A 23952-nucleotide genomic window follows, 5' to 3' on the forward strand; every position below is an offset into this window, starting at 1 on the left:
GATTTGAGATTGCCTCATGATTATTCAGACATGACAAACCTCCAGAATATGTGAAATACCATGTTGGTCTTCCTCCACCTCTGTATCGCAGCCTGTTGCTTTAGGCCAGGTCGGTCCAAATGGCATACTCACCGGCCTTTGTCTCTGTATTTGCCTGTTTTTGTTTTTTCAAGGTTTCAAAGGGAATAGATGAAACTAAAAGGGAACACATTTCTTCCATTTCTATCATTTTTATCCTGTTTCCGTCTCTTTCATTTCCACTGTATAAACACATGCATTTTCCTTTCTGTTCTCAAGATTATTTGTGTAATTTTTTGCATGCACTCAGACCGGACACTTCCCAGCCATCTCAAACAAAAGGTATTACGCAGATTCATTTATTCACATGAAAATATTTGTTTTTACACGCCTCTAATAACAAACATCTCCATCACAATATGGTTTTGAATAGAGGGCACCCATGTCACATCACCAGCGTTGGTCAAAGATCAGATGTTGGATGTTTGAAACATTGTTTATGAAGGACTGAACACACAGGGATACAGCAAGATGCTTAGAAACAAAGGATGACTGACTGGATGCTGTCTTGTGTGTGCCTAATAATCAGGGCTGTCCAGAAAAGTTATCATTAGAAGGCCTGGGCTACCTGTTCTCTGTTAGTATTGGGATAAAGTACTGATTATTAAGTATTATTACGTATGGAGATGCTATCCTTATAGTGGGCGAGATCACGTTAGCCTATAAATAGCCTACTTGGGGGTTGCAAATTAGATGAAAAGGTGGCGCATCATCCACTGTCAGTGTCATTTCACGCCATGAACTAAAACTATCAGCAATGGTGGGTAAATTTGCGCCCCCTTGGTGCATGAGTCGGACCAGTATAATAATAACCATATTATTACATGGCTCGCGCCTCCACCAAATTGTAATAACACCAGAAAATGTATCAGTGCAATTAAACACATTAAGGAGGATGTGCTTAACACAACTCTACCCTATTTCTACAACACAACGACGTGACACTATTCGGAATTAATGTCGGAACCCCGTGAAAGCGGTGCACGTTTAAACCAATAGAAGTTCAGAGATAGAATCCGGCCTCCTACACACCTCCATGGGCCGAACTAAACTCTTGCGTCAGCCAATCACTGTAGTCGGACTAGATGACATATATTCACGGTTTTATTTCCCTACAGAGCAGTCTGTAGGCTACTCGAAGAACGAACTACTTCAAAAACCCAAGAAAACTTTGGGACATAATTAATCTGAAGTTTTGAGCTCATGGCAGAAATAACACAGAGGGGGAATAAACAAGATGAACTGAAGTAATTTTGGAAACAAAGAATTACTCTGAAAATAAAGAAGAAGCGACTATTTTTTTATGACCTATTGTATCAGTCATACTTTTTTTTTACGGGAATCTGTAAAAATGAGAAACGTCGTCTGAGCCAAAAGAAGACCCGCGGAAGTTACCCAAACTAAAGTATTGACATTTAAAGATTGCCAGCAATTAATATCGACAAGCCACGCTGCGGCGATGGATTCAGGCGGCAAGGTAATTGTGACTCTTAAGTGAGGCTAAAGACTAGTTAGAAGCATTCTTAGAAACCAATATACAAAACGGTGTGTTTGTGTGTCTGTCTGTGCCTCTGTGTGTGTGAGAGAGGTGGGGGGGGTAGCTTGTCTGAAAAACTGGTTAGGTTGGCTTGTTAATGTCAATGGGTTCAGAATGGTAAGTCTTTTTTTCAAGAAGTTACACTAGCTGACTCAGCATTTCATTGTTTCATTCAATTGAAATGTAAATCATGTGCGCTGTGCTGCTCACCAGCATATTTGGACCCAGTGGGATATCCGGCTGCTGGGGAAATGAAGCATGCGCGCCAGCATCAAATCGTATCGTGCGGTATGCCTACGTGTGTGGCCCCTAATTGGCTATTCATAATCCCTTTTTAAAGATGATAAATTACCTGTATCCTGGCTAATAAACCTGCATCCCCCCTCTGTTGACATCATGCCTGTATCATGTAAGCATGATGCCATTACTCACGGGAAGGCAGCACATTAAAGTCTAGATTGAGATGATCTGTTTTATCACAGTATATGAGGTCTTCACTATTTTTTGTGTTTTTTTTTTGTCCAATGTAATATTTGCTTATTGTTGCTTTACAGTAGTAAAAGGAAGAGACGTGACTCATCTGGTCTCTGATATGGCTGACTCTTACCGCTGATCCTGTGTGGTTAGTTAACCCACTAACAACTTCAAAGTCTCTCCCAGTCCTCGCTTACTGTTTACTTCTGGTTGACATGGTGAACATGTAAATTGTTATTTTTCTGTATCCCCTTTTTTGGTTTGGCAGAGCTGTGTGATTTCCTGGCGCTCAGTTGGAAAGCTATGTCATGGACGTGATGGGAATGGTCCTGTTCTGTTCCCACAGATACCAGGACTGCAGATGGCCAGGGGCGGTCCGAAAAGGGGAATACTCACAGTAGGAAAACACCAGGGGGTCAAAGCCATAATTCCCATTAGACTAGTGTTTTGGTTTCGACAGGCAGCTTGAGCTTTGAGTGTGCGTCAAGGCTAATACTGCGCTGAGCGTGTTATTAATCAGCATCTCGTGGTTGGGATTTTCATACCGGGCTGGTTTTATGATCTTTGGGTGTGTGCAGCAGGGCAGGGAAGGTACAGTCAGCGTGTGGGTGGAAGCAGGTGTTGGTGACCCAGGGTGTGGTTGAAAATGAACAGCCAAAATGCCATCAAGCTGTCACCAGCCATGGTTCAATCACGTGTGCATAATATTAAGCATCTGTCCTTACTCACCTCTGAGCACACATGATGTTCTGGCCCATCTGTCTGCAAAGTAGTACCTTTTGACCTCACTTTGATACACCTATTCAGATAGACACGTCCCCTGTTTGACTGCTCACCTAGTGGCTGTTTAACTTCCTCTCTCCAAATAACAATATCGTCTAACATCTTTGTTCCCTTTATAGACTAGATAACAAGCATTCAACTAATAGCGCTTTTCCCCTCCGGCGCAAAGCGTAACAATCAAAACATGACTGAATTCATGGGCAGTTAGGGCACAAATTGTGAGTCCTCTCAAAGCTCGACTCTACTTTTAGTTCAGTGGAGGCCTCTTTTTTTCTTGGGTAAGAAACAAGGTAATTGGGGTCAAGCATACAGTTGACCTGGTCTGTGTTGAGTGGAATAACTCTCTCAGAAACAGTTACATTTTTGGCAGAGCTGACAGTTTAGGCTTTTGATTAAGCCCAAAGCCGGCATTCAGTTCCTTCCTTCTAAAAGCTTAATTCCACTCAATCCACTGCCTTCCTTCAAGATGGTCCACTAGCTGTATTTCCCTCTGCATGACTGCCCTTTCAGTATGCCCTTTAATGTATGTGTCAGTGTGTTTGTTCTAATGAGGCCTAATGACTCTTTTCTATAAAATATTGGATTAAGAGATCTGGGAATGCTGTAATTGAAACTGGCACAAACGTAGAGCCTAATTAGTTTCCTAGAAGAAGTGGAAGGCATTGTACACACTGTACTGACCTCTCTGCTAATTGCTATTAATGTGAAGGAGAGTTTGGTTACATCTGTAAGGCCTATTCTCTTGTTCTCCTGAGAGCTATACTGTATCTGAGATTGTGTTAGGTTTGAACCAACTCTTGCACCAGAATCAGTGTGAAAGGAGATGGATCTTAAATACACACATATGTCTAGTATCAGACAGTCTGACAACAGTCTGTCTGCATGCCTACCACCCAGTCTATCCATTGACCTCTATGTATGTTTAAGACCAGGACCCAAGCCCAGCTCAGTTAATCCCTACCATTGTGTTGCTGAGTTGTCATAGTGCTTCAGCAAATGTACATTATCCTAGGGGCATTGGAAAACACAATGTAAGTAACATAATTTATGTCCCTCTTACCTCCCTGAATGGCTCTGCTGATCCCACAGCTATTGCATGCAGTAATCATGGGCCTATGAACCAGAGTTATACTGTTAGCAATGAGGCGATGTGCCTTAGTAGGAAGACCACTGTGTGCAGCTCAACCTGCACTAACATAAATAACATGAGCATGTCTGCCTCTGCTAAGCTTCCCAGTAAAGCAATGAAAACAATCAAGTCTCCCAGAAAGTGCTAAAAATAGTCCACGTTAACATATGTTGTTTAAGAACTAGATTCAGGAAATCAATAATTTGCAAGTAAAAGATTCTGACAATCTCTAAAACTTACTTCGATAATACCTTTGATGATACAGTGGTAGCAATACATGGTTATAACATCTACAGAAAAGACAGAAATGCCAAAGGAGGAGGTGTTGCCATTTATATTCAGAACCACATTCCTGTAAAACATAGAGAGGATCTCATGTTAAATGCTGTTGAAGTAATATGGCTCCAGGTTAATCTGCCTCACCTAAAGCCCATTCTGGTGGGAAGCAGCTGTAGACCACCAAGTGCTAACAGTATCTGGATAACATGTGTGAAATGCTTGATAATGTTTGTGATAGCAACAGAGATGTATATTTTCTGGTTGATTTAAATATTGACTGGCTTTCATCAGGCTGCCCACTCAAGAAAAAGCTTCCGACTGCAACTAGTACCTTCAACTTGGAAATCTTCAAACTGTAACCAGTGCCTGTAACCTGGTTCACGTTATCAGTCAACCTACCAGGGTAGTTACAAACAGCACAGGAGAGAGGCAGCAGAAATTTGCTTTAAAGCAGTATCCAAATCCATCGGATGTAATGACCACAATATCGTAGCCATATCTAGGAAGACCAAAGTTCCAAAGGCTGGGCCTAATATAGTGTATAAGAGGTCATACAGTACGTTTTGTAGTGATTCCTATGTTGTTGATGTAAAGAATATTTGTTTGTCCGTGGTGTGTAATGAGGAGCAACCAGACGCTGCACTTGACACATTTATGAAATTGCTTATCCCAGTGATTAATAAGCATGCACCCATTAAGAAAATCACTGTAAAAAAAATGTTAAATCCCTGTGGATTGATGAGGAATTGAAAAATTGTATAGTTGAGAGTAGAGGTCGACCTATTAATTAGGGCCGATTTCAAGTTTTCATAACAATCGGTAATCAGCATTTTTGGACACCAATCATGGCCGATTACATTGCACTCCACGAGGAGACTGCGTAGCAGGCTGACTACCTGTTATGCGAGTGCAGCAAGAAGCCAAGGTAAGGTGCTAGCTAGCATTAAACGTATCTTATAAAAAACAATCAATCTTAACACAATCACTAGTTAACTACACATGGTTGACGATATTACTAGTTTATCTAGGTTGTCCTGTGTTGCATATAATCGATGCGGTGCCTGTTAATTTATCATTGAATCATAGCTTACTTCGCTAAACAAGCTCATTCGTGAGAAAAGCACTGTCATTGCACCAATGTGTACCTAACCATAAACATCAACGCCTTTCTTAAAATCAATACACAAGTATATATTTTTAAACCTGCATATTTAGTTAATATTGCCTGCTAACATGAATTTCTTTTAACTAGGGAAATTGTGTAACTTTTCTTGCATTCTGTGCAAAGTAGTCAGGGTATATTTTTTTCCTAACAAATACAGACAACTTTGGGGATGATTTAATGAACAAAAGCACATTTGCGAAAAAAGCACAATCGTTGCACGAATGTACCTAGCCATAAACATCAATGACTTTCTTAAAATCAATACACAGAAGTATATATTTTTAAACCTGCATATTTAGTTATAAGAAATCCAGGTTAGCAGGCAATATTAAACGAGGGAAATTGTGTCACTTCTCTTGCGTTCATTGCACGCAGAGTCAGGGTATATGCAGCAGTTTGGGCCGCCTGGCTCGTTAACTAATTTGCCAGAATTTTTGGTAATTATGACATAACATTGAAGGTTGTGCAATGTAACAGGAATATTTAGACATGGATTCCACCCATTAGATAAAATACGGAACGGTTCCGTCTTTCACTGAAAGAATAAAAGTTTTGTTTTCTAAATGATAGTTTCCGGATTTGACCATATTAATGACCTACGGCTCGTATTTCTGTGTGTTATTATGTTATAATTAAGTATATGATTTGATATTTGATAGAACAGTCTGACTGAGCGGTGGTAGGCAGAAGCAGGCTCGTACGCATTCATTGAAACAGCACTTTCGTGCGTTTGCCAGCAGCTCTTCGCTGTGCTTCAAGCATTGAGCTGTTTATGACTTCAAGCCTATCAACTCCAGAGATTAGGCTGGTGTAACCGATGTGAAGTGGCTAGCTAGTTAGGGGGGGGGTGCGCGCTAATAGCGTTTCAATCGGTGACGTCACTCGCTCTGAGACCTTGAAGTAGTTGTTCCCCTTGCTCTGCAAGGGCCGTGGCTTTTGTGGAGCGATGGGTAACGATGCTTTGAGGGTGGCTGTTGTTGATGTGTCCCTGGTTCGAGCCCAGGTAGGGGCGAGGAGAGGAACGGAAGCTATACTGTTACACTGGCATTACTAAAGTGCCTATAAGAACATCCAATAGTCAAAGGTAAATGAAATACAAATGGTATAGAGAGAAATAGTCCAATAATTCCTATAATAACTACTTCCTAAAACTTCTTACCTGGGAATATTGAAGACTCATGTTAAAGGAACCACCAGCTTTCATATGTCCTCATGTTCTGAGCAAGGAACTTAAACGTTTACATGGCACATATTGCACTTTTACTTTCTTCTCCAACACTTTGTTTTTGCATTATTTAAACCAAATTGAACAGCTCTCATTATTTATTTGAGGCTAAATGTATTTTATTGATTTATTATATTAAGTTAAAATAAAAGTGTTCATTCAGTATTGTTGTAAATGTCATTATTACAAATAAATAAATTAAATAATCCGATTAATCGGTATCTGCTTTTTTTTGGTCCTCCAATAATCAGATATCGGTATCGCCGTTGAAAAATCATAATCGGTCGACTTCTAGTTGAGAGGGATAAAGAAAAAGGAATGGCAAATAAGTCTGGCTGCACAACTGATGGGCAAATGTACTGCAAATTGATAAATCATGTGACTAAACTGAAGAAAATGAAGAAAAAACGACACGATGAAACAAAGATAAATTACATAAAGAATGATTTGTCCAAATAACCAGTGATGAAAAAAGCCAAACACAGGAACTACTGCTGCTCATTATCCCAGGCATCTCATTCCTTCCAGACAGATTCTACAATACCAGTTATGTTTACGTATATTTGTTCTCGACAGTTTACTCACAGACTATCACTCAATATGATGCAACGTGTACCATCAGTAATTTTAGAAGAGGCTAGGGTGTTAGAAGAGAGGGACCACTGACAATTATAGATTATAGACAAAGGTGATTCAATTCTTCAATTCACTGGAACTAAACTATTGCGTATTAGGTGTCACTTACAGGCAAGATGTGGCTGTAAACATTACAGAGCAGGAAGTAATTCTATTTCACCAGACATCCTCCAAAAACCAGTAGTGTCTGCTTTAGGGCTTTGGTCACAGACATTAGGCAATAAAGTGCTTATGTGAAAAAAGGTTATATCTTACACTTGGGACTGACTCTCACAACTCTACATACAACTTTGGTCCAACCCCTGTTCCTCGTTCCTTTTAAGAACAGTCTCACCATCGTCATACATCAGTGCAGTATAAACTGGCTACTGCGTCTGGACTGCTTGTGTTGATCTTATGAAGTAGATCTCATTTACCTAACTACCTCCAAGAATTTAACTATTGGACTTTGTTGAGTAAACTGTTGCTCAAGGGACAGGCTGAATGATCACTTTAGATGTTTGCTCAAGCCCAGACGATCTCATGCATCACATCGATGTGAATAGGTTTCACCAATGAGGCATTAGATGAGGCAGGCCTGAAACGTAAACGTTGATTGTAATCATGCAAAGCACTTTTTTTGGAAAAAGGCTGTATATCTAAATATTCAATTTGTGTTTTTCCAAGTTAGATGAATTCAATTATAACCAACTAAGCCTAAAGCCACAGTCAACAATTCGCCAGCCACATCGCCGTGACTGGGCAGAAATTCACAGACTCACTCCTGAGGAGAAGGAGATTTATTTGCATGGAGGTTTGGTTGCGCTGACAGAACCAGGAAAATGTTAACATAAACAAGTTCTAAAAATGGTAAGAGATTTTGTATGCTGTCAGTATGCCAGTTAAACTCTCATGATTTTGTTGTCTCACTGAAAGCTGTTTTCATTGACAATGTTGTTTTATTATATAACCAGTACCATTAGTTCCTTATTGAACATGGGCATGAGTCATCAGTTATCATGTGATACGGTCTTTTTGTATAGCTTAACTAATCAAAAGACTCAAAGTAAACATTTGAATGCAAATTAATACATCTTTAGCCGGAATGTTAACACGGCTGGTGACGCCAGCTGTTTTAGAAAGATGGTGACATTATGTGTTAAAGGGCCAGTATTAGTCTGTAAGGCTGCGACAAACATTTCCGAGCTGAAGGGTGTGACTTCATTGTTTCCTAGGTAAATGATACATGACCATCCCCTTTCAGGAAGGAATGTTTTCTGATAGCATAGAACACAAGATCTGCCCTAACTCTTCCTCCATGCAGTGTGTGTGTTTGTGTGTGTGTTTAGGCCAGGGGGAAGGCATGGTCTCCCTCTACACACTGGTATCTAGTTTAAACGCAATGTCACAGAGGAGTGTTTCATAGTTCCTCTCACTCACTCACTCACACGCAATGCATGCGCGCGCACACACACACACACACACACACACACACACACACACACACACACACACACACACACACACACACACACACACACACACACACACACACACACACACACACACACACACACACACACACACACACACACACACACACACACACACACACACACACACACACACACACACACACACACCAGTGAAGTTCCATATTTATGGAGTATTTGCAAACCAGTTTGGCTGTGTTAAAGAGTCCCAGACTCACTCAAGCAGTGGCCATTTAAAACTTGCACATCTTTTGAGTGAACAAGATGGAGGTAGCCTATGAGTGTAGTGTTGAAGGAAGACTGTCTCTCTTGCTAATTTCGAAACTGGTGTTTTTACGAAAGTGAGTTATTGTCTATATAAGAATGACATAACTGTTTCACTGAAAGGAAGCATGGCTCCTTTAAGAACCTAGCCAACAGCTTTAAAACCTCTGGATTCCTGAACATGTGTATTTGTGTGTGGTGTGTGTTCACATCCTGTACTTGGGCTGGTTATAACAGCCCAGTGATGCACTCGTTGAACCCCATCTACTCATTGATTGTGTGGAACCTTATTGGTCAACATGCTACTGTGGGGTGGGCCCACAAAACTTTCAGGCCTGCCCTTTTTTGGGCTTCTATTACTGAGCTACATTGTACAGCGTGTTTCCAAACTTTCTAGCTTCCTACCCTCTTCATACCCCCAGGCAAGAATCTCAGAATTCACAAAAATGTTATTCCTCCCCTTTTGTTTAGAATAGCCTTGAGTATTTCTTCTCAACAAATATTTTAAGGGAGGTAGGGTTATTTCACTAGTGCCCTTAAAAGCTGCCTTATATAAACCCTTTTTCCCTGTCAGATAGTCCTGCTAGTGGGCCAAGTCTAACCCATGAATAAGAAACACATTTAGGCTATAACAACCAATGACGCAACGCTGAAATCATGAAAGTTCAATATCTTAGTTTATATAGTTGAGTGCTTTTTGTAACAATGTGTTAAAGCGTATGTGTCATAGTTTTGGCATGGTTCACTTTCACACACATTTTACAGACATGTGGGACCTTGTCATAACTACACTGGCTTTAAGTTTGGAATCCCAATATAGTCACATCACAACATGAGTAAGAAAGAGGATCTCAGCTGCCATCACAACTGGTGTGAACCACTAAGGCTAACTCTAACTTTAACAGAACAGCCATGTCACTACCAAAACATCACCACAGATACAGACAACTCCCAAACAGTGGAAAACTCCCATTACCAGTAACCCACATACCTCTTCTGTTCACGATTGTAACCAACTCAAAAAATCGACTCATGGGTAGCCTAAACTCCATTATGACTACAATACTGATTTAGCCACAGACACACTACATGAAATGTGAAAGTGGCATAATGGCTCATCTGAAAAGGATTATGTGTGATGTTAACTTGATGGCATGAGGATAATCTCTGCCTGCCTTGGGGCTCCACTGGGATTAAGCCCATCAAATGATTTTTAGAACTAACCGGAAACAAGAACAATGCCTAGGACTAAACCACCACTCCTCTGAGAGAGCTGGGGGTGGACACATGATCCTAATGCACCAATATTTACATTCAACCACCTGAGGTGGACAGTTTGAGGATGAACTCTCCCCTCCTGTCTGCTTGGACTGAGGTTAGATTGCCTTCTTGCAAGTTGCGTCACTATCACACACATTTGGGGCAGTACAACCACCTATTGCACAATGTCAGATACTATCCCATTCTACGGAAACTGCAGCTCAAGTTAGGCAAGTTTTTTTTACATTTTGGAGGAGGTCGAAAAGCATTTAGGAACTAAAACATTACCAGGGCCACATTCATTAAAGTGATGTGCAGTCAAAACAACACAGAAGGTCCATGCAAAGGACATGAATCAGGAGAATCAGGGCATTGTGCTTGTCACTCTTCAGGGTGTTCATAGTGAAATGACTTGTCTAACTAGTAGAACAGGATGAAGTCATTGGTTATTGTAAAACTAAGTTGATTAACCCTTACAGTACAGTCCCTAGGTTCTCACTCAAATATTCCTAAAGGCCTATCTAGCCTAGGCCTATATGGAATGGCGTCAATGGGATAACTTCGCCTACAGATTTGTTATCATAATACAATAAGCCTGTCAACTCTAGGTACCTACAATATTTGGAGGATAGGTGATTTCTAACTGACTCTCTCTCCTGTCTCTTTGCAGCAAGTAACCTTCCAGTTGATGCTGACAGTAGGAGCAGCGGTGATTGGCTCACTGCAGTTCGGTTACAACACAGGTGTCATCAACGCCCCTCAGAAGGTGAGTCCATAGGGATGAGATTGGGGGGGGGGCTGATGTGTCTGATCGGAATTGGGCGTGGAAGGCTTGTCTATATTTATCCCAACGACACCGTTTTCAAATCGTCACTGTGTTACGATCAACTAGGAGTGGTGGGTGGAATTAGGCGCAGAGAGCAGGGTTCAGTCTTTCTTTCAAATTTATTCCCCAGTGCAACAAAACAGTCACGCCAACACACAGGGCGTATAAATGTTGCCAGTCCAAACAACAGGACAAAATAGTCAGGAGAATAAATACACGAATAACTCACACCATCAAACACAGAGTAACAAAAACAAGCCCGCACAAATACCCAGCGGGCCTAGTGCCCTTAAATACCCTACAAACAAACCCTAATACAAAACAGGTGTACCCAATTACCCAATAACCCAAAACAAACGGAAAGGGAATCGATGGTAGCTAATAGGCCGGCGACGACGACCGCCGAGCACCGCCCGAACAGGAAGAGGCACCATCTTCGGCAAGGTTTGTGACACACTGACACCTTTTCCCAGACAGGACTGCCCCTGTGCCTGTCTAGGCCAGACAAGATGTTCCCTGCAACACGTGAAAAGAAGGGGGCTAATAATAACTTGACGTAGGCCTATCTCATCCAAGGCTCTCTCCGTTAGAGGACCTCTGTGGTGTGATTCATGTGTAAAGGAGTGTTTCCATGCCCCAAAAGGGCCTGCCAGACTGTAGGTGAGGAGAAAGCCAGGAGAGTGCTACTCACTCCGTTAAAGGAAACATAATTTAGGAGCTCTCAGTGAGATGTGACTCCATCAATTAAATGAACCTCTTTTCCATGAACTTAAACACGTTTCTTTGACCCTACTCCTTCAAACTGTTGCATATGTAAGTGTATCCCCTGGACAGCTTTTTACTGTAGGTGCTAATTCTACAGAATGGTTTTGTTTACTGAAAGCTCCATAATAATCTCTTAGTTCAGGTAAAAGGGCTAAGCCACACACAATATTTCTCTTTGTCTGAACAAACCTTGTGGCGCTCAGCTCTGCTCAAAGTTCCAGGTGCCTTGTTGCCAGAATACTAGAGCTCGACCGATATATCGGTTTACCAATACTATCAGCTGTTATACCACAGCATTGTTGAATACTTGTTTCTGATTGGCTAGAAGGACATACTAGAATGGACACAAGCCAAAAAAGTTTGAAAAGATATCAGGACACTTTGCAATCATGACGCAATATCACATGCAGACAGTACTTGCTACAAAGTTACAGAAATCTAATCCAACAACCACACAAGCTAAAATGGAATACATTATAAATGCAGGTACAACGAGGGAAAAAAATAGCTGGCTTACTAGCATTGATTTGTTTTTGCAGAGACATATTTTTTGGGAGCATCTGATGACCTGACGTGGTGAGTGATGAACATACATTTCTCCTCTGCCCTCCGCCACGAAAGTTGTCAAATCCTCCCACATGTTTCTAGTTTGACCAGCTGATTTCAGCAACTGATATTTTAGAATTCAGTTGTCATTGGCACGTTTACTAGCAACAAACTATTTAGCTAGCTTCAAGCCTAGTGTTTGATATGCAGTGCGATCTCCTTGTAACTTGCAGTCAGTGTCAACAAGTGTCCTGATGAGAAGGCCAACTTTTCTAGCTATGCCAGGCAAAATGGGGGCATCATCAGCTCGTTGTTATGGGTGTATTGAAATGAATGTCAATAGAAAATGGCTTAAATAAACATAAATGCAGCTACTTTGCTGAATGATGAGAGCAACCAAATGATAAGAAAGTATGAATTTGCTTATAAAAAGGAAAAAAAATATATATTATTTTACTGGTAAATGTGTGCGTAAGTATTGTTTTCTTTGGCAATTGTGGTATAAGCGGGATAAACACTACCATTCTGTACATTACCTTGGAAAAATTAACTTTGCAAAGGGACTCGGCTCCACTTCGCCCCGCTGTGTTGTCCATTATTTCCAAGGTAATGTAGCCCTTACATATTGGCCTTTTATTGCTATATCAGTATTGGACAATAATTCCACCGATAACTGATATTCAATAAATAGGTTGATAAACATGAATCTAATGTTTACCATTCTCATGATATGTCATTATTGTCACAATGTAAGAAATCAACATTTGAAGCATAGTTCTTGGACAGTTGTTTAGTTTTTAATTTCCCCGGCGTAAAAAACAGTATATCAGCAGATATCGGTAAGTTTTGTCCTCCCCCCCAAAAAACGTAAATCGTATCGGACCCCTAAAAACATATTGGTCAGCCTCTACTCTAGATCCACGGGACACACAGGCCCTCAACATTAACTTTGTCAAATGAGGGCTCTGTGGACATGTCCCTTCATCCCACTAATCTGCAGTCTGAGTTTACTCCTGTCCTGGTGTTCCTCTCTCAGGAGACAACTTATTGCTCCATTACACACTCATCTGTCTGTCATTATGTCTGAAGTGGCTACCTTGCGCTGACATTGTTGTCTGTGATCCAGCAATGTTTTACATTATTTTATAGTACTACTGATATTGATTACTGCATACAGTGCCTTCAGAAAGTACTCAAACCCTTTTAGTTTTTCCACATTTTGTTGTGTTACAAAGTGGGATTCAAATGTATTTAATTGCCATTTTTCTACACAAAAGACTCCACAATGTCAAAGTGAAAGAAAAATTCTAATAAAACACTAATACTGTAAGCACACTGACACATGCTCAGTAATACCACACCATGCCACAGCTGTTTAGGAGCAACATACAGAGTGCAGGGAAGTGTTCACAGAAACGACAGTGTTGCTGAACATAGAGACACATCCAGATTTAGGGTAAATGTGAGAACAGCATTGCTACTATATATGGAAACCCTAGATTATCCCCAACCTACCTCCCCCTCTCTCTCTCTTTCTCTATGATTAGGGATGGAGTGATGCGGGTTGTTGTGACGCAGGCCCTCCGCTCTAAAGAGTGCAGCACTGATTAGATTAGGTGTCTCTCAAGGGCCCTGGGCTGCTGTCCTGTTTGTCCTTCTGCCTCCCTGCCCGCTCCAAATTGGGCACCTTGTAGCACAGACAGACCTGACTGCCTGCCTAGCCAGGAGTCCACAGAGGCATTAACACTTTAATCAGAGCAGGGTCAACGGTCATGAATGAACAGTGTATTTCATTGTGGCCAGGTGCTTGCTAGGTCTTGAGTCAGACACCAGACATTCTCTATCTGTAAGAATGTTGATTTTATTGGACAGTGTTAGGCTGACTAAGCTAGGCTATATTAGATTTGTCATCACTTCTTTGCAGAATAATTAGGATAACTTTCTGGGTCTGTATAAAATATGATATACCCTATGCCATATCTTGAACAGCCTACCCCTCAGCTGACTTATACATACATTATCAGTTCTATATGACTCACTCAGCGTTATGTAAGTATCGGTAAAGAAGTATATTGTATAATCTATCAGCAAAGCACATGACAGGAGCCAGCGGTGATATGTGGGAGATAAGGACAGGAGGAGGCAGGGCTCAGTGCTGAGTGCTAGAAGTGCTAGATAGAGGGCACATTCTTCCCAGCCTGTACAGCTTAACTTCCATCACAAGCTGGGCGTACTTATGTATTTTTGTCAACACTGATAAGTCACTGTGGGGGAAGGGGCTGAAACCCAACACTTCACTCTTTCATAAACTTCCTTGTTGAAGGAAAACGAGGGGCGGGTTCAGCAGGACGCAACTTTTTGGAACGTTCAGATAGAAATATACTATGTAGAACAAACATGCATCTCTAACATGTAGAATAAGAATGCCGGCTCTATTTGTGGCAATTCTATCTACAACGTTCAGAATGTTTTTCGTACGAAACATGGCCCTGAAAACCAATCCTATACCGTCATCTACTGGCCAGACACCAAAACAGCAGTCACCTGGCCAATGGCAATGAGGACAATAATCTTCAATAAAAAAAACAAGTGAACAATTGACTGTGATTTCTTTCTTTGGCACTGTTTCGTTTTCCTTCTCTGCTAGGTTATTGAGAGGTTCCTCAATGAGACATGGTTTGACCGCTACCAGGAGCCCATCACCAAGACCTCCCTCACCACCCTGTGGTCCGTCTCCGTCGCCATCTTCTCTGTCGGCGGTATCTTCGGCTCCTTCTCCGTGGGCCTGTTTGTCAACCGCTTTGGCAGGTAAATACGTAATTTTACAATGTTTATTTACAACTGTGTTATGTGAGATTATATGACGTGGATGGCCTATGTACTGTTTAATATGTGTGACATGTAAAGGTTTGGCCAGTAATTGTAATTGACTATTTCTGTGGTACCCACAGGAGGAACTCCATGCTCATGGCCAACGTGCTGGCCTTTGTCTCCGCTGCTCTCATGGGCTTCTCTAAGATGGGTGGCTCATGGGAGATGCTGATCATCGGGCGCTTCGTGGTGGGACTTTACTCCGGCCTCTCAACTGGCTTTGTACCCATGTACGTGGGTGAGGTTGCCCCCACTGCCCTTCGAGGAGCCCTGGGTACCCTCCACCAGTTGGGCATTGTCACGGGCATCCTGATGGCACAGGTCAGTGCCAGTGGCCACAGGGATATTATATGGAGAATACTGGATAATACAGTGCCTTCGGAAAGTATTCAGACCACTTAACTATTTCCACATTTTGTTATGTTACAGCCTTATTCTAAAATGTATTAAATAAATACAAATCCTCAGCAATTTGCACACACTACCTATAATGACAAAGCAAAAACCTTATGTACAGTATTCAGACCCTTTGCTAAGAGACTCTATGCATCCTGTTTCCACTGATCATCCTTGAGATGTTTCTTCAACATGATTGAAGTCCACCCGTGGCAAATTCAATTGATTGGATATGATTTGGAAAGGTACAAACGTGTCTATATAAGGTCGCACAGATTACAGTGCATGTCAGAGCAAAAACCAAGCCATGAGGTCAAAGGCATTCTCCGTAGAGTTCTGAGACAGGATTGTGTTGAGGCACAGATTTGGGGAAGGGTGCCAAAACAGTTCTGCAACATTGAAGGTCCCCAAGAACACAGTGGCCTCCATCATCCTTAAATGGAAGAAGTTTGGAACCACCAAGACTCTTCCCAGAGCTGGCCGTCCGGCCAAACTGAGCAATCGAGGGAGAAGGACCTTGGTCAGGGAGGTGACCAAGAACACGATGGTCACTCTGACAGAGCTCTAGAGTTCCTCTGTGGAGATGGGAGAACCTTCCAGAAGGACAACCATCTCTGCAGCACTCCATCAATCAGGCCTTTATAGTAGAGTGGCCAGACGGTAGCCACTCCTCAGTAAAAGGCACATGACAGCCTGCTTGGAGTTTGCCAAAAGGCACCTTAGACTCTCAGACCATGAGAAACAAGATTCTCTGGTCTGATGTAACCAAGATTGAACTCTGTGGCCTGAATGCCAAGCGCCTGGAGGAAACCTGGCACCATCTCTACGGTGAATCATGGTGGTGGCAGCATCACGCTGTGGGTTTTGTTTTCAGCGGAAGGGACCTGGAGACTTGTCAGAATCGAGGGAAAGATGAACAGATAATGTACATAGAGATCCTTGATGAAATCCTGCTCCAAAGCGCTCAGGACCTCAGACTCGGGCAAGGTTCACCTTCCAACAGCACAACGATTCTAAGCACACAGCCAAGACAATGCAGGAGTGACTTCGGGACAAGTCTCTAAATGTCCTTGAGTGGCCCAGCCAAAGCCCGTACTTGAACCCGATTCGAACATCTCTGTAGAGACCTGAAAATAGCTGTGTAGCGACCATCCCCAGCCAACCTGACAGCTTCAGAGGATCTGCAGAGAGGAATGGAAGAAACTCCCCAAATACAGGTGTGCCAAGCTTGAAGTGTCCTACCCAAGAAGACTCAAGGCTGTAATCACTGCCAATGGTTCTTCAACAAAGTACTGAGTAAAGGGTCTGAATACTTATGTAAATTCAATATTTCTGTTTTTTTTTTATAGATTAGAAAACATTTCTAAAAAACTGTTTTTGCTTTGTCATTATGGGGAATTGTGTGTAGATTGACGAGGAAAATAAACAGCTTTAAACATTTTTGATTAACGCTGTAACGTAACAAAATGTTTATTTTGACAGTGAGTCCGGCTGAGACCAAGGTCTCATTTACAGATGAGCCCAGTAATTACAAAACAATCAATACACTACCAAAGCAAAACAGAAGTACAGAACACAATCATAGAAAATAAATATATGTTTCAGTAAACATGTCCTCAATCAGCCGTCGATATTGCCCTAGAAGCACCAAATCATAAAATAACATGCAAAAAAACTAAAAACAGATTTACCGTTCAGTTGATAGAACATGGCGCTTGCAACTTCAGGATAGTGGGTTTGATTGCCCGGATCACATAAAATGTACGCATGCAAGTCTCTTCGGATAAAAACGTCTGCTAAATGGAATATATTATTATTATTATAGGTCGAAGGGATCTCCAGAGTTAGCCATCCCTGAGACCGGCTCGGTCTGGCTGCTCGTACGTCTTTAGGTTAACAAATAAGTAAGGTATGGAGGTCGTTTGCACAAGAATGCTTCATCTGATGGTGGTCTAACGATGTGTTTTGGTTCAGGTGTTTGGCATGGAGGCCTTAATGGGGAACGCGTCTCTGTGGCCCTTCCTGCTGGGCTTCACCTTCATCCCAGCCCTGGCGCAGTGTGCCCTGTTGCCCTTCTGCCCTGAGAGCCCCCGCTTCCTCCTCATCAACCGCAACGAGGAGAACAAGGCCAAAACTGGTGAGTAGAGTACATTTACACACAAACACACATTCATAAGTCATCAGTTCAGACAATTTCAGGTCTGTCAGTTTGAATGACTTGAAAAGATTCTGAATCTAAAATAATGGCTTATTTTCAATTCATTAGTTGAATTTAAACTCATCCATGAATTGTCTGAATTTACCAGGTATGGAGTGACCCAGCCCTAGCAGACTGTAATGTAACCTCCGTTCTCTCTCTGTCCCTGTCAGTCCTGAAGAAGCTGCGTGGGACCACAGACGTAAGTGCAGACATGCAGGAGATGAAGGAGGAGGCCAGGCAGATGATGAGGGAGAAGAAGGTGACCATCCTAGAGCTGTTCCGCTCGCCACTCTACCGCCAGCCCATCTTCATCGCTATCATGCTCCAGCTCTCCCAGCAGCTTTCTGGCATCAACGCTGTGAGTTACTTAATAATAATAATAATAATAATAATAATATTGGCATCAACGCTGTGAGTTACTTAATAATAATAATAATAATAATAATAATATTGGCTAAATGGCATATATTATCTATTAGTTACTTCTCATACTTCTCACCCCTAACACACACTCCACATATACAAACACTTATACTGCCATGTCTATTTTGTAACTTTAATCTATGCTGTTGGTTTCCTCCAGGTTTTCTACTACTCTACCCGTATCTTTGAGAAGGCCGGAGTTGCTCAGCCTGTTTATGCTACAATTGGTGCCGGTGTGGTCAACACGGCCTTCACTGTGGTGTCGGTGAGTAACTATGGCAGATACGGGTGTGTTTGTGTCATTTTTGGTGCACATGATGCATGATGCACTTAATTTGTGTTTAGACAGTATAATTCAATCCTCTCTGCGTTCCTCAGCTGTTTGTGGTGGAGCGTGCTGGACGCAGGTCTCTCCACCTGCTGGGGCTGATAGGAATGGCAGGCGCTGCCGTCCTGATGACCATCGCTCTGGCTCTGCTGGTACTTAGACTAACTATAACACACTTCACATAATGGTAGCAGCTCTCATAAGGAATCAATGAGGAAAATCACTTGTTTTTTCATACTAGTCCTTGTTAATGTAATATGTAGAATGAATACCAGTAGTTTAACCCCCTGCTGTCTGTTTGTCCTCCATCAGGACAAGCTGCCATGGATGTCCTACGTGAGTATTGTGGCCATCTTTGCCTTTGTGGCGTTCTTTGAGATCGGCCCGGGTCCCATCCCCTGGTTCATTGTGGCTGAGCTGTTCTCCCAGGGTCCCCGGCCCTCGGCTTTCGCTGTGGCTGGCTTCTCCAACTGGACTGCCAACTTCATAGTGGGCATGGCCTTCCAGTATGTAGAGGTAAGCACTGAGCACAACCTTGTTAGTCAGATGCTCAACATGGTAAATGTTGTAGAAATACTAATCTTGATATATATGAACTGGTAATTTGAATACACTTTTGTTTGGAGCCCACTGCTTAATAAACTGTGTCATCAATGTTCTCTTTTCTTCTCTTCTCCGTCTCACCCTACAGGAGTTGTGTGGCCCTTATGTCTTTGTCATCTTTACCATACTGCTGCTCAGCTTCTTCATCTTCACCTACTTCAAGGTGCCTGAGACCAAGGGCCGGACGTTTGATGAGATCTCAGCCGGGTTCCGCCAGTCGGCTGGCACTGGTGGAGAGAAGCACTCGCCAGAGGAGCTCAACAGCCTGGGGGCTGACTCTCAGCTCTAAGCACCTGTCCCTCCCCTTTCCTCTCGTTCCACTCCCGCTGATGAGGCCCGGCCCTGAACCCTCTCTGGCCACCCCAACCTGAGGGGACCACTCACTAACTACGTGCAAACTGACTACTAAACTGACACACTGGTTGTCATTACATTTCAAGCATCTTCACCAAGCAGAGAACAGATGCCCCGATCGCCCCTCCCGATCCCCTGTCTCAACGTCTCTAGCTCCTTTCTCTTCTTATCACAACACTAACTTGGTGGGAGCAGGGACATGGGTGGCAGAAGGTGGGTTGGAATGGTAGATGGTTAGTAGAACGAAAAGGGGGGTCTTCAATTATACAACGGTCACCACCAAGTTACTTTTATTTTATTTTCTCTTATTTTGTCTGTTGCCTTAATCATTTTGTCAGTTTAGATATCCATGCGTATGTCTCTTATGTAGGTCTCAGTACTTCTCATTGAAGTAAGGGAGGATTTTAAAGTTCAGAATTTGTGTTTTTGTTCCCTTTGTTACTTGATGAAACAGAGCATACTGTGTAGCAACACTGTAGCCACAGCAAATTTGAGCAGTTGTTGTGGAATTGAAATATGACATATGTACTGTTTTCCAACAGGGGGAGCAGTACCATCAATGAAAGGCCTTCTACTGTATCGTACCACAACTTGACTTGCTTTGCCAGTCCAGAGACTAAACCACAGCCAATCGTTATTGTGTTCCACATAGGGGATGTCTGAGGCTACATATAACAATATGTATCTTTGTTACACAGACAGTTTATGACCTAAATGATTTACTGGATCAATCAAGACCCTCAAGACATTGTATGCCATGTAAATATTTTTTTTACCAACTAATTTTTAACTTCTGTCCAGATAGAATTTTGATTATTTTAGAAATATTTGTTTCTTATGGAAAAATAAATCAAATCATAAAGAGTCATTTTTTATGAGGTTTATTTCTTAGTGAATTACAGCACTGTTACAAAAATGTTATCAAACATTGGGTGCAAACGTTTTGGCTGTAAGTACTGTATGTGTACATGTAATATTTAATTCCCAAGCAATACCCATGAGCATAAATTTTACACTATGAAATCATAGGACTAGCTGAAATATTTTCTACTCTGGCACTAGTGATGGTAGTTGGCGCCTTGAATATGACAGGAGATTTGATCATTGGAATCACTCATCCGCTTCTTCATAAGAGCAAACTGTTGAAAAGCAACGTACGCCTGTTTCACTGCATGCTAATATGAGCGCAACCCCCCGCTAAAACTAAACTGAAGTCCCTCACAACAGGCTTCCTTTCAAACAGGGTCTAGTATGTAATGTGGCTTCCAGCTGTACCACGGTCTGCTTCATCCTGAAAGTGCTTTTACACCCTTTGGGGTCAGACTCACAACTAATGATCCATTTTTCTAGAAAAGTTGTGATTTTTGTTATTGTAACTCCACAATGCCTCTGCATAGTTCAGCACTGTAGGGGCTGTTATATTGTTCAGTTATGTTTTGTGACACATAGCTGACAACCCTGTATAGTTGGCTGATTCAGGCGACTCCACCTCTTGATGTAGAGGTTCCTGTCTATGACTGCTGTGCCACTTCAATAGGTTTTCATTTTATAAGGCATTATGAGAAGTGTTTTTAGCGGCATTTTTTCATCCACAATGTTGGTTGTTTTGTCACAAAAAAATCTTACGTAATAGTAGTTGGAGTATTTCTCAAAATGTTCTACAAAATGTCGAACCCGGTTATGTTACTGAAAAGAGATTGGGTTAGATGTCATTGTTGTTGTTTTTAACTACATGATTAGCCTAACCTATCCCTACATTCACAGGTCTTTGTTATTTGAAATCAAAAGGTAGGCAGAATATGTTTTACAATCTAATATAGGCTAATCCAGCGAGTCTAAAGTGAATATGGTTTTAAAGTGGTTTAAATGGTTTTCGTAATGGCCCTTGACCCAAACAGAACTCCACAAGAAACATCCATTGTAATCATTCCATGATGACTTTGTGTGCATTCACATGCATGCAAATATATGTATGCGTCTTTGAAATGATATGGAACTCTTTAGTACAGTCTCCTCCACAAACAATCTGTCGGTTAAACACTGCAACCTCCTTGACTGTAAGTCGCCCTAAGTCATCAAATGTCAGGATCAATGTTGGCACCAAAGACTTGGCATATGTCGGATTGAACTCCGACCCTGTGATGGAGAGAAAAAGATGCACTTATGGACTGAAATCAAATGCAATGTACTTTGTGTGTTTAGTTTTTGACAATTATGTTTGGGCATTTTATAAACACATTTATTAACACATGATGTATGCATAAAACAGGTGAAGAAATCCATCACTGCACATAATGAGGCCACACAACTTTTAATGTAAATAAAATAGATAGTATAGAATCCAAATATCTAAATATTTTATTTTAGTTACTACTCGTATCGGTAGTTGTACATCTATTTTTGCATAATAAACACACCTGCCTTTATTTTCTCTGATTTGCTCTCTGAAGAAATATTGTTTGAGATAACTATTAACACAATCTTATTTCAGCTTTGTACATGAACCATTGAATGATATATACTATTTATTAGATGTCTAATTTATTAGATGTTTTTATTTTCTCAATTTTAGTGCAGTATTAATTTACATTTTGTAAAAGCACCTGTGTGTATGTTGGGTGGATATGAACCTCCAACAGAACAATCTTTTGTAAAACAGTGCGCTATGATGTCAGTGTCCTGATGGTTTTCTTTTGTAAGATGTGTGGTTGGAATTTTTAATCAATAAAATAAAACAAGCATACAGGGAAACATGGAAATTAGCTGGGTTATTTATTTTCACAAGAATTGAGTTCAGATTTTAATCAATGATTACAGATGCATAATCTATTTTTCGAATAATTTATGTGCTTTCTGATCTAAATCATGTAGTTAATAATTTGATGTATACTACAGTATTTTGATAAGCAAGTAAGAGAGGATCCTTATTGGTTCCTGAGTGCCACAATGCTATCGCCAGGGAAACAAAAGTGTCTCGTCCTATGTAAGTGTAGATGTGTGTGAGTCTGTTTGTGTGTACGAGCGTTCCTGGTGTGTGTGTGTGTGTGTGTGTGTGTGTGTGTGTGTGTGTGTGTGTGTGTGTGTGTGTGTGTGTGTGTGTGGCCAGACATCAAAGGAAAAAAGCTTTGAAAATCACGCAGTATTTTTATATTTTTTTCTTTACATAGTTGAATGTGCTGACAACAAAATCACACAAATTATCAATGGAAATCAAATTTATCAACCCATGGAGGTCTGGATTTGGAGTCACACTCAAAATTAAAGTGGAAAACCACACTACAGGCTGATCCAACTTTGATGTAATGTCCTTAAAACAAGTCAAAATGAGGCTCAGTGGTGTGTGTGGCCTCCACGTGCCTGTATGACCTCCCTACAACGCCTGGGCATGCTCCTGATGAGGTGGCAGATGGTCTCCTGAGGGATCTCCTCCCAGACCTGGACTAAAGCATCCGCCAACTCGTGGACAGTCTGTGGTAGATGGAGCTAGACATGTATATATATATATATATATAGAAGAGATTCAGACTTAGAGAAAATGTGGGTGAGTGTACATTCCGCTCACACACATGTAATCACATGGGGACAACAGAAGACAGTAGATTCTGAATGACCCCTATCTACACATAAACTCAGGAAAAAAACAAACGTCCCTTTTTCAGGACCCTGTCTTTCAAAGAAAATTCGTAAAAATCCAAATAACTTCACAGATCTTCATTGTAAAGCATTTAAAAACTGTTTCCCATGCTTGTTCAATGAACCATAAACAATTAATGAACATGCACCTGTGAACGGTTGTTAAGACACTAACAGCTTACAGACGGCAATTAAGGTCACAGTTGTGAAAACTTAGGACACTAAAGAGGCCTTTCTACTGACTCTGAAAAACACCAAAAGATGCCCAGGGTCCCTGCTCATCTGCGTGAATATGCCTTAGGCATGCTGCAATGAGGCATGAGGACTGCAGATGTGGCCAGGGCAATAAATTGCAATGTCCATACTGTGAGATGCCTAAGACAGCGCTAAGACATCCACCTCCCTCATGTGGTACCCTTCCTGCAGACTGATCCTGACATGACCCTCCAACATGACAATGCCACCAGCCATACTGCTCGTTCTGTGTGTGATTTCCTGCAAGACAGGAATGTCAGTGTTCTGCCATGGTCAGCGAAGAGCCCGGATCTCATTGAGCACGTCTGGGACCTGTTGGATCAGAGGGTGAGGGCTAGGGCCATTCCCCCCAGAAATGTCCGGGAACTTGCAGGTGCCTTGGTGGAAGAGTGGGGTAACATCTCACAACAGAACTGGCAAGTCTGGTGCAGTCCATGAGGAGAAGATGCA

At 41.7% G+C, this 23952-nt stretch overlaps 1 protein-coding gene across 5 annotated transcripts in view; it reads left to right on the forward strand.

Annotated features, from left to right (window-relative positions):
• LOC118400183 (solute carrier family 2, facilitated glucose transporter member 1-like) overlaps positions 1-22365 on the forward strand; it is a 54291-nt gene extending 31926 nt beyond the window's left edge. Inside the window, exons 1-12 of one of the 5 annotated variants that reach the window (XR_004828975.2) lie at positions 1859-1903; positions 2358-2486; positions 10973-11068; positions 15087-15247; positions 15391-15631; positions 17681-17843; positions 18077-18264; positions 18490-18594; positions 18708-18809; positions 18970-19173; positions 19349-19827; positions 20157-22365. Coding sequence is in view for 4 of the 5 variants with exons in the window: in XM_035796765.2 (XP_035652658.1) it covers positions 1874-1903; positions 2358-2486; positions 10973-11068; positions 15087-15247; positions 15391-15631; positions 17681-17843; positions 18077-18264; positions 18490-18594; positions 18708-18809; positions 18970-19173; positions 19349-19549 (1620 nt within the window). In the remaining variant the exon portion in view is untranslated. Of the gene's footprint in view, positions 1-1186; positions 1556-1858; positions 1904-2357; positions 2487-10972; positions 11069-11150; positions 11573-15086; positions 15248-15390; positions 15632-17680; positions 17844-18076; positions 18265-18489; positions 18595-18707; positions 18810-18969; positions 19174-19348 lie in introns of those variants that run through there. The other 4 variants (XM_035796765.2, XM_035796767.2, XM_035796766.2 and 1 more) reach the window with 4 other exon arrangements.
• The last annotated feature ends 1587 nt before the right edge of the window (positions 22366-23952 follow it).

The sequence above is a fragment of the Oncorhynchus keta genome, chromosome 21, assembly GCF_023373465.1.
Source record: "Oncorhynchus keta strain PuntledgeMale-10-30-2019 chromosome 21, Oket_V2, whole genome shotgun sequence".
NCBI lineage: Eukaryota > Metazoa > Chordata > Actinopteri > Salmoniformes > Salmonidae > Oncorhynchus > Oncorhynchus keta.